The following is a 12,140-nucleotide window of genomic DNA, read 5'->3' as shown; positions in this document are numbered from 1 at the left end:
GGGGGTTTGGCCTCATCACGTAGGACATCAATAGAGTAGCTCCTTAGAAGCTAGCCAGCTAGCTTAAATAACGTTAGCTGTGCTAATGAATGAATGACACCTGTTAAACTCACCTCAACATGTCTTTTACATTTTAACCCACCATGGGCAATAGAAAAGTCACTGTTGCAAACAGTGCAGCGAGCAACACTGTCATTATTTTTGAGGTCAACTGTAAAGCTCACCCACAGAGAAGACTGATAGGTCTACTTAGCAGGGGTCCCCAAACTATTTTGCACCACGGACCGGTTTAATATTGACAATATTCTTGCGGACCGGCCGACCGGGGAGGGGGATTGTTAATCATGACCGGAATATAGGTGATAGGTCAACTATAAGTCTCTTATAAGTGGCTAATACACTCAATTTCGTTTCTAAAAGGGTTTAGCTAACGAATTTATTATTAAACACTCAGCGCATATTTTCCTCGCATGAATATAGTGATAAGTCAATTATAAGTCAATAGCATCATAACATTTTAAGTAACGTTTGGATATTAAACACACAGCACATATCTTCCTCGTATGAACATGTAAAATCATTGCAACACACCAATATTGCTGAATCAGTGGGAGCCTGGGCTTGTTTCCCTGCAACAAGACGGTCCCATCGAGAGGTGATGGGAGACAGCGATACTCGAAGGGGGTTCCTTATGTCCAGTCTATTCCGCAATTTAGTTTTTGTTACATTCATTGCAGAAAACCCCGCTTCGCAGAGATATGACGTTGGAAATGGAAGCAACGTTTTCAGTGCTTTCATGGCTATCTCAGGATATTCAGCCTTGACTTTGATCCAGAATGCCGACAAAGATGTTATGTCAAACATACTTTTCAGCCCACTGTCATTTGCAAGCTCGAGGAGTTGATCTTCTTCCCGTGCTGACATGGATGACGTGTGGGTAATGACCTCGCGTGTGTTCAAGTTCAACAGTGTGTGACAGGGAATGAGGAAAGGTGCAGCTGACTCCTATCGTTTCATATCGCCAAATCATATCGTTTCCTTGCAGCTCAGGGGTTGGGGACCACTCTTAGCACGAAGAGAGACCAATCAGGATGCTCGCTCTCCAAAAAATCCATTTCCAGGATATTGTATATAATTTCCAGGTGTCAGGGAGCTGCTATCAATATGCGGGAGACTCCCGGAACTTCCGGGAGAGGTGGGATGTCTGATAAATGCAGGCATCACATTCTCTCTCCTAAGTACCAACTGAACTGTGTCAGAGAGCCATGCAGCCAGACTGAAGTTCCCCAGAGGCCATGCTCATCTTGGATAAGTGCCTTGCTGCTTCCAAGTCCAGCAGTAAATTCATAAGAAGGTCCCCAGCTTTTTATTTTGCATGAAATTACTTAGTCAGGAATACTTCATGCAATATTTGATTCAGGAAAATCCCACCCCCAAAATCAAATCAAATGTCACGCTTTTGCCAATTTTTCAAGAAAATTCAGCTGTTAGTTCTCCCCCTCCCAGAGGAATGTTGCACTCCCATTCTCAGGCAGCTTGCTTCCAGTTTCTGCCTTTCACATTTCACTGTGTTATCTACGTTGGTTATTAAGGTAGATCTAATCACTCACCCGTAACACAGATATTATAAAGGTAACATAACCAGCTAGAGATGAAGCATGTATTTGGTTCTTACCCAAATCTGTAAAGTAACATGCTTGAGATACAGAGTGACAGATACAGATGCTGGATGAATAGAAATAGAAAATACTTGTTACTCTCAGCAGGTCGTACAGCATTTATGGAGAGAGAAAAAGAGTTAATGTTTTGGGTCAATGATCTTTGTCCCAGTAGTTCTGATGAAAGATCATCACCCTGAAACATCAACTTTCTCTCTCCACAGATTCTGCCTGACCTGCTGCATATTCAGAACATACTTTATTTTCATTTTAGATGTCCATATTGCAGGTTTTTAGACTTTCCACATATGGAATAGAGTATGGAGGGAATTAATTTCACACAAAAAGGAATAATCTAAGATGCAGGAGAAAATAAAAGATAATTGCATCTGAGTGGGAACTACTAGACTTTGGACAAAGAGAAGGAAACAAATTAATTAGGTCTTTGAAAGACTACCACAATAAGCCAAGTAATCTCCTTCAATCCTGTAGGATTTCATAGGTTGGATTATACTCTGTGTTGCTACATTCTGGATTGTGCTCAATGTGGCTGGTGGTTCTGTCAGGATTTCATGTGGGAATCCATTATTTCAAGCCCATGTCAACATCTACTGGATAAATCATGAAACCATCTTTTTCACTTCTTTTATGTTGGTTTCTTGTCTTGAATGTGATTCTGGAATAGTTGAAGCCTGTGTTTCGCTGACAGGATATCGTTTGGGTGTTTGAGCATTCTGCAGTCTCTGAGAGGATTCTGGGAGGCAGAGGCAGTGTGAGTGAACCTAATGACGAGAAGGCTGCGGATTGGCACGTGAGCCAATATTTGACCCCATTTCGCCAATTATAGCTTCCATTGTCTGCTGGTTAAAGCGACGAGGGCGAGTGAAACAGCAAGGCAATTGCGGAAGTTTGGAAATCGTTTGGGTGCTCCAGCACTCCACAGTCTCCAGGGGGCAGAGGCAGTGTGTGCGAACTTCGTAGTGGGCAGGCTGCAGGAGGGGGCATAAGCCAATGTTTGGCTCCATTTCGCCAATCGTAGCTTCCATTGTTCACCGATTAAAGCGATGGGGGCAATTGAAGCATCAAAGTGAGTATGGAGGGTCAGCGCCGGCTGCCTTTTTGATTGGCTGCTCAGTACCAGAGAGGGGAAAAGCCTGCCACTGCACCCAAACAGTGTTGCCCAGGTTTTTTTTTTCTGTATTTTGGATGTGAACTTTGAATATAGACCCTTTCTTTCAGTCTTATAGTTTTTGTATTCTGTGCTTTTTCACCCAATCTTTTTTTGTGTGGGAAGAGGGATTTGGGGTCAAGGTGCCTGATCCATTCTGTTCGGTTTTTTTGTGCAGGAGGAGGAATTTGGGGGTTGATAATTCTGTTGCCTTTCTTGGTTTCATGGCTACCCAGAGAACTGAAGAGTTTCAGAGTTGTATACTTCGATAATAAATGAACCTTTGAACCTTTACACAAGGTAAGATTCTGCTCCTGTCTTTACTCCCTGTAAACTCCTCTGGGGCATGGCCCCAACAGCGCGACACTTAAAACATCCTAACGGTTGGGACCTCACTGAACGCAGAGAATCAGCTAGCTGCAACGACAGCTTTCACTACGAAATGGCCCTATAACTTGCAGTTTTATTTCCAAAACGTTCTTGGTTTCCTAGCACACAAGTCAATGCTCAATAGACCCTGGAAACTTGTTCACAATAGTCTGCTAGTCAAAAGTAACAGTGTCCATTTTGTTTCAGAAAGAAAGTTGTTTAAAGCAGCAATAGTTGGAATTAAATTTAGACTTCTAGTGTTTCTTTCTGCACAATGACTTCTCTATCATTATGAAGAACCCCGACTTTCAGATGTTTGTCACTTTATTGCTAGACTTATAGAACTCCAGCTATAGGAAAATGGAGACCAGCAAGCCAGAAACATAGCAAGAGCTATCAGATTTCCTCTTTAATGAAAAGTAATGTTTCCTTGCTTAGATGCAACATGAAGAAACAGAATTAATTCTAGTCCTCTGGACTAGTTATTCAATTTCGATGTTGCTACTTAATTATTTACTATTACACTGCACCACTGCTCTTAAGGAAGCATATATCCTACCAGTTAACCCACTTGGTATCCATTACCCTTTTAATTATATCTAATTCAAAGCATTTCATTCTTCATCACTGTCAAAGATGTATAAATATGCCACAGTTCATCAATAGATTCTCTTCCCTTCACTGAAGAGAGGAAAATATTTTCCACTTGTATTTGTTCAGAGATGACAGTTACATTTACTGAGTTAAGGTGCAATTCTTTCTTAATTATAATTGCGATTGCACAAAAAATGCAACCCTTATGCAACACATGCCATTTTCTATTAGTAACCCCAGTGCGGAACAAAATACCAAATGTAGGAAAGGGATGGGTGTAGGTGCTAAGTGGAGTTTATGAAGGCTGGGAGACCAGCCAGGACAGTATTTGGATAGCAAGTTCAAATATTTTAAAAAAAGAATCAAAGGCATACAAAGACACAGTATAAATACCGCTGAAGTCAGCTTTTTGCAGCATAACAACTCATGTCTGGAGCTGACAGCAGCCAGATAATGATTTCAAATGCAGACATATGCCAGTGATATTAAACCGAATTCTGATCCTGAGCAGAAGCAACAGTGGCAGAGGGAAGGGATTTTCTAATGTTTGTACCTGAGAATTACTGGCTGCCCAACCAGCAGAAATAATATTCCTAACTTAAACAAAACCCCTTCTGATTTTGAACATATAAAAGAGCCCTTCGATTCTAATTTGACTACGAGCACAATTCATTGGCCTTGCAACAACGTCAGCAATGACTTAAACTGTGTCAAATGTTCAGAGTACTCACTGGTGGTAAATTTCAAAAGAGAAGCAACTCTTCTGCTGTGTACTGCAAAGCATGGGTGAAAAAGTATCTACAATTGTGATCTATTGGATTACATACAAGAGATGACCCAAACAAAGCAACTTTGTATAAAAAGGACAGGCAGGAAAGCATTGGCAGTGTTCTGGCTCTGTTGGTAAGAGATGGAATTACATCTTTAGAAAGAGGTGACAAAGGGCCGGAGAATGTTAAAACCTTGTGGGGGGAGTTAAAAAACTGCAAGGGTAAAAAAAAACATTATGGGAATCATATACAGGTAGCCAAGATGTGGGGTTGAGATTGCAAAGGAAGCTGGAAAGGGCATGTAATAAGGGTAATGGCACAATTTTAAATGGGGGACTTCAGTATACAAGGGAATTGGGAAAATCAGGCTGGTGTTAGATCGCAAGAGAGGGAATTTATTGAAAGCCTATGAGATGGCTTTTTAGAGCAGCTTGTGCTTGAGCCTACTCGAGGAAAGGCTATCTTAGATTAGGTGTTGTGTAATAACCCAGATTTTATTAGTCGGTTTTATTAGTTGCCGGGTCTTCAGGAGTTGAGTTACAGGGAAAGATTGAACAGGTTAGGACTTTATTCCTTGGAGCGTAGAAGAATGAGGGGAGATTTGATAGAAGTTTACAAAATTATGAGGGGTATAGACAGAGTAAATGCAAGTAGGCTCTTTCCACTTAGGTTAGGAGAGATAAATATGAGAGGACATGGCTTTAGGGTGAAAGGGGAAAGGTTTAGGGGGAGTTTCTTCAGAGGGTGGTGAGAGTGTGGAACGAGCTGCCATCTGACGTGGTAAATGCGGGCTCACTTAAGTTTTAAGAATAAATTGGATAGATACATGGATGGGAGAGTTCTGGAGGGTTATGGAGTAAGAGCAGCTCAATGGGACTAGCGGAATAAAGTTTTGGCACAGACTAGAATGGCCAAATGGCCTGTTTTCTGTACTGTAGTGTTCTACGGTTCTATAAAGGAACCTTAGGGGGCAGTGACCATAGTATGATAGAATTTATACTGCAATTTGAGAGGGAGAAGTACAAGACACATATCAGTATCACAATGGAATAAAGGGAATTACAGAGGCATGAGATAGGAGCTTACCCAGGTGGATTGGAGGGGGATACTGGAGGGGGTGACAGCAGAGCAGAGGTGGCTGAAGTTTCTGGGAATAGTTCACAAGGCACAAGATAGATATATCCCACAGAAGTTGTTGCTCTCAAATGGCAGGGCTAGGCAACTGGGGCTGACAAGTTAAGGCCGACACAAAACCAAGGAAAGGGCATACAAGATAACAAAAGTGAGTGGGGAGGTGGATGATTGGGAATTTTTAAAAATCCAACAAAATGCAACTAAAAAAGTATAAGAAGGGTAAAGATGAAATACGAGGGCAAACTAGCTGATAATATAAAGCAGGGTACTAAAAGGTTTTTCAGTTATATAAAGAATAAAAGGGAGGTGAGAGTTGACATTGGACCACTGGAAAATGATGCTGGTGAGGTAGTAATGGGGGACAAAGAAATGGCATATGAACTTAGTGGGTACTTTGCATCAGTCTTCACTGTGGAAGACAGTAGCTGTATGCCTGAGGTCCGAGTGTGTCAGGGAGCAGGAGTGAGTGCCAAACGAAAAAGTCCTAGGCAAATTGAAAGGTCTTAAGGCGGGTAAGTCACCTGGACCAGATGGACTACATCCCAGAGTCCTGAAAGAAGTTGCTGAAGAGATAATGGATGCATTGGTCATGATCTTTCAAGAATCACTTGATTCTGCATGATCCCGGAGAAATGGAAAATTGCAAATATCACTCCACTCTTTAAGAAGGGAGGAAGACAAAAGAGAGGAAATTATAGGCCAGTTAACCTAACCTCAGTGGTTGGGAAAGTGTTGGAGTCCATTATTAAGGATGAGGTTTTGGGGTACTTGGAGACTAATGATAAAATAAGTCAAAGTTTCGATAAAGGGAAATCTTGCCCTATGAATGTTAGAATTCTTTGAAGTAACAAACAGGGTGGACAAAGGAGAGGCAGTGGATGTCATTTACTTGGATTTTCAAAAGGTATTTGATAAGGTACCACTCATGAGGCTGCTTAACAAGATAAAATCCAGGAAAGATACTGGCATGGATAGTGGAATGTCTGACAGCAGGAGGCAGCAAGTGGGAATAAAGGGGGCCTTTTCTGGTTGGGTGCTAGCGACCAGTGGTCTTCCTCAAGGGGTCAGTATTGGGACTGCTGCTTTTCACATTGTTTGTCAATGATTTAGATAGTGGAATTGATGGCTTTGTGGCAAAGGTTGTGGATGATATGAAGGTAAGTGGAGAGGTAGGTAGCGCTGAGGAAGCAATGTAATTGCAGGACTTAGACAAATTGGAAGAATGGGCAAAAAAGTGGCAGATGGAATACAGTGTTTTGAAATGTATGTTAATGTACTTTGGTAAAAGGAACAATAGTGCACACTATTACCTAAATGGGGAGAAAATTCAAACATCAGAGGTGCGAAGGGACTTCGGAGTCCTTGTGCAAAAGCTGGAGCAACGGTAAGAAAATAGAGGTGGTAAAGATCTGTAATGCACATCAAAGTTGCTGGTGAACGCAGCAGGCCAGGCAGCATCACTAGGAAGAGGTGCTGCCTGGCCTGCTGCGTTCACCAGCAACTTTGATGTGCGTTGCTTGAACTTCCAGCATCTGCAGAATTCCTTTGTTAAAGATCTGTAATGATTCAGTTTTGTCAGGGGAAACAACTCGAGAGAGGAATGGGCTGATTTCTGTTCATAATGTTACTCTGTTATTCTAAAATAACTCAAAATCCAGCAAAGGCAGAAACATATTCTTCAAGCATAGGCAGTATTCCTCTATTAACATCAACCACTGATCAGATATAAAAACTGCATACACTCAAGAACATTAAACAATAGCAATTTTGTCTGTTTTATTGGTCTGAATGTTAATATTGTTAAAAATTTTGTAAATAGATTCCACATACTTTGGTGATATATCCAACAGTAGATTGATGTTATCTTACTGGGATTACCAACAGTGTTCACATAATATTTAGCTTTAATCAAGTAATATTGCAACTTATTTGTCCAGATTGCCTAGCTCATGCAAAACAACAGTGTTCATTCAGCTTTCAATGTCCTCAGTTTATAGTAATCCTTGAAGGTGTGAATGGATTTCCGAAGTAGGTTTAGAACCAGTGTTATATTTTCAACTGCTAATCCCCTGTAATAATGCAGACTTGAAAAGAGCAAGCTAATAACATTATCCCTTTCCTCCAATCTGTTGCTGGTATGGTTCTTCTATCACATTCAAGTTACCTTAAAAAAATCCTTTTGCTATAGAAATGGGACAGAGCTGGGAATGCAACTCATGGTCATATGGTCTAGATAAATTTGCAGCTGATTTGGCCAAATTTCCTAAAGCTTGTAAAACAACTGCGCTCCTGCAGTTTTCATTGTCCTCAGTAGAGACAAAACATCCAAGATTTCTCCACTCAGTTCATTATCATTATCTCTTCAGCCAATGGTTGGCTATACTCATTTTCTTTCCCCAAAATAAAAAATAATGAAAAGACCTCAAAATGAACTTTTCTCATTTCTTGTATATAGTCTAGATGTACTATTCGTCTCTGTAATTAATATGCTATTCCTTATACAGAAATACTCCATTTAAAGTTGAGCCACTTTTAAGACCTGAGCCATTTCCTTGTTCCCTCTTGATATTTACAAGAAGATTGGCAACAACTGTGGAATATTGTCATCACCATATTGACTGTTTCAGGCCCTTTTCACCCATCAGCACTCTCTGGCAAAGTCTCTTCTGCTCTCAAGCTGCTTCCAGTTCCTGAATAGCCCACTGTAATCACTTTTATTACAGATAATTTATCTGACTGCTGGCCAGCTCCTGTGTTGAGTTTAGCGGGTGGTCTTGGCATTAGCAATATTAGTTCAATTGTTTGCACGTGGTGGGCTGGATTGAAACAAAAATGCTTTTGTTGTATAACATGGAAAAATATACAGCCATTAATACAAGTCCAGAGACAAAATGAGCAGCTGCTTAAGACACTATAAGGGAAATAAATGACCGCTTATTCAATGGATTGTTTATAACTTTCATTTAACAATCATTCATCAGTAAATGTCAAACATTGCTTGATACCTGTTATTAGAATTTTCAACATACCCTTCATAGACTTCAAGATGAATACTTGATCTATCAAGCTAATACGATGTGTCCCTTGTGCTTTGTCTACCTGTACTCTCTCTGGAACTGCAACACTGTGTTCTGTATGGTTTTCATTTTTAATACCGAGATACTTATGTACGTAATGATTTGTCTGGATGGCATGGAAACAAAAGCAATTTACAGTATTTTGTACATATGACAAAAATAAGCCAACACATGCCTTCATGTTGAAAGGAACACCATTTTGACATCCGATATAGCGAAAGGGGAGGAGGGTTAAATGAAGGAACACAATAGAAGGAGGCATGAGAAAGAGACAAAAAGAAACAATGGAGTGAGAACACAAGAGGTGGAAAGCCAGAGAGACCTGAAGGACAGAACTTGAATGTGACAGGCAAGATGAGAGATTGTACAGCCATGGTATGGCATCTGACTTCCCCATCATTGGCAAACAAGTAAACAGTTTGGTGGCAGCATTGTGTAGTTGTACCAGGCAAGAAAATTGAGAATAATCCTTCATTTACACTGAACCATGCTTTGTAGACAGGAAAAATGTTGGGGTGTTAGTTGGCGAGTCAGAAACATAGAAAACCTACAGCACAATACAGGCCCTTCAGTCAACAAAACTGTGCCGAACATGTCCTTACCTGAGAAATAACCTAGAGTTACCTATAGCCCTCTATTTTTCTAAGCTCCATGTACTTATTCAGGAGTCTCTCAAAAGACCCTATCATATCCACTTCCACCACTGTCGCCAGCAGCCCATTCCAAACACTCACCACTCTGCAGAAAAAACTTACTGTGCCCTCTCGTGCTAGCCATTCCCGCCCTGGGAAGAAGCCTCTGACTATCCACACGATCAATGCTTCTCATCATCTTGTATACCTGTATCAGGTCACCTGTCATCCTCCGTTGCTCCAAGGAAAAAAGGCCGAGGTCACTCAACCTATACTCACATAAGGCATGCTCCCCAATCTAGGCAACATCCTTGCAAATATCCTCTGCACCCTTTATGGTTTCCACATCCTTCCTGCAGTAAGGCGACCAGATCTGAGCACAGTACTCCAAGTGGGCTCTGACCAGGGTCCAATATAGCTACAACATTACACCTCAGCTCTTAAACTCAATCCCACGATTGATGAAGGTCAATGCACTGTATGCTTTCTTAATCACAGAGTCAACCTGCACAGCAGCTTTGAATGCCCAATGGACTCAGACCCCAAGATCCCTCTGATCCTCCACACTGCCAAGAGTCTTGCCATTAATACTATATTCTGTCATCATATATGACCTACCAAAATGAACCACTTCACACTTATCTGGGTTGAACTCCATCTGCCACTTCTCAGCCCAGTTTTGTATCCTATCAATGTCCCGCTGTAACCTTTGACAGCTCTCCACACTATCCACAACACCTCCAACATTTGCGTCATCAGCAAACTTACTAACACATCCCTCCACTTCCTCATCCAGGTCACTTATAAAAATCATGAAGAGTTATTCACCACATCCCTCTATATACATGCGTCTATCTAAAAGTCTCTGAAATGCCACTATTATGTCCGCTTCCATCACTGCCCCTGTCAAACCAACCCCTCATATCTCCTTTAATTTCCCCCCCCCCCCACCTTAAATGCAACTCTTATAGTATTTGACCTTTTCACCTTGGGGTTTAAAAGATTCTTACTGTCTACTAGGGGTTCCTAACCTGGGTTCTATGGACCCCTTGGTTAATGGTAGGGGTCTGCGGCGTAAAAGATGCTGGGAATACTAGATCTACTTTATATATGCCTATCATAATTTATCCCAGATGTACTACCTCATGATAATACAGGATCATAAATTACATTTGTAAACGGGGATCTGAGGATTGATTCATCAATTTAAGAATGTTTTTTATGCTAAATGTCTCTTTAAAAGAAATAGATTGGTGAGAAAACTTGTTTAAACCTTGTTAAAAATGCAACTTTATTTCTAGAACAATTACTGGAGACATGACCATACCTGCAGAAGAAATTTCTCTGAAGCAACACTATGTCTTGCTAGTACATTGGGCAAGGCTGGGTTAGCATATTCAAACCGTGGATTGTAGGTGAACTCAGACTTGAAGAACTTGATCTTTTCCTTCTCCACATTTGATGGTTTCACTGCAGTCAGGATGCAGAGTCTACGGGTGGTACCTTCGCTGTCTTTGCCTTGTCCAACTGGCAACCGTGATCTCTGCAGACTTGAGAAATAAAGCTTTTTAACCTTGCTTTTTGGCCGCTGGGACAGACCAATTTCACTTCCGACGACAGATATGCCAAGGGGCAGTTTTGAACTGCTAGCAACAAAACTGCCCATGAGCAACTGTGTACGCTTGCTTCCAAGACACCACTCCTCATCAACCAGCGGGAGAGAGGCACTGGGGTTCCGGCGTTCCTTGTACCGCAACACTGCAGATGGTTTGGCAGACTTGCGGTGTTTTTTGTGATGGCTTGAGGATATGCGCTTCTTATCCCCCTTTGACGACAACAGGACATTATAGCCATTGCTTCCTGTAAATATTTCTTTGAGAATGCTGGCGGAGACTTGCTGGATGCTAGCTTGGCTGGTGCCATTTTTCTCGGTGGGATTCAACAGAATTGATTTTTTGGCCAATTCCAACTCAGGCCACCGAAGTTTTTCTGCAAGGATAGACAACAGAAAGGTTCGGATTAACTCTAAAAGATCACTGCCCATTGTACAAGATCATCCTAATTATTAAGTTTGAAGTGACAAAAATTTCCCTCGGGATCAATAAAGTATGACTATGACTAACATCACAGGCGTCAGGACAGAATGCAGGAACAGAGCCTGGTGAATGAAAGGCTGTTACATGTTTGTTAATTCTGTATTGGGATGACATTTCGATAAATTCTATGCTCCAGAAGTAATAGGATGCAACCAAGTTCACGGGCCAAAGGGCCTGTATTGTGCTGCACTGTTCTAATGAAAGATTCTGTTACTAACTGAAAAAAATTGTAAAACCTCATGTGTTAACAGGTATTCCCCCCCCCCACAAAAAACTATGTGAATGCAAGTCTTATCCTTTATTCTTTGGTAAATAGGTTTCACCATTGTAATTAACAGTTTCTTTCTAAACTTTTCAGTCTTTAGTGAAGATTCTGGAGAAAAAAATTGATGCATGGATTTTAGTTTAATCTTGCTTGTGTTTTAAGCTTTGTTTTTTTAAAAATTTATTTTGGATTTGATATAGGATAGAGAGAACAGCTTAATTTCCACAATGACCACATGAACTCCAGATTAAGGTATTAAAAATGTGAGTATTTTGATCTCCAGATACGAGATTCTGACTTTTTTAAGAAAGAAATTAGCATTTAGGGAAATTGGTGATTAGTATATTTAAATTTGGAGTTCAAAAATGGAATTATGA

General features: G+C 40.9%; 1 protein-coding gene across 2 annotated transcripts in view; it reads right to left on the bottom strand.

Annotated features, from left to right (window-relative positions):
- Positions 1–12,140, bottom strand: part of matcap2 (microtubule associated tyrosine carboxypeptidase 2) — a 71,680-nt gene that overhangs the window by 46,596 nt on the left and 12,944 nt on the right. For both annotated transcript variants that reach the window (XM_072283059.1, XM_072283060.1), the window contains exon 3: positions 10,730–11,391. In XM_072283059.1, the coding sequence (XP_072139160.1) occupies positions 10,730–11,391 (662 nt within the window). The remainder of the gene's footprint in view (positions 1–10,729; positions 11,392–12,140) is intronic.

Source organism: Mobula birostris, chromosome 19, assembly GCF_030028105.1.
Source record: "Mobula birostris isolate sMobBir1 chromosome 19, sMobBir1.hap1, whole genome shotgun sequence".
NCBI lineage: Eukaryota > Metazoa > Chordata > Chondrichthyes > Myliobatiformes > Myliobatidae > Mobula > Mobula birostris.
The sequence above is the reverse complement of the archived record's forward strand: the minus strand, read 5'-3'. Positions and strand labels throughout refer to the sequence as shown.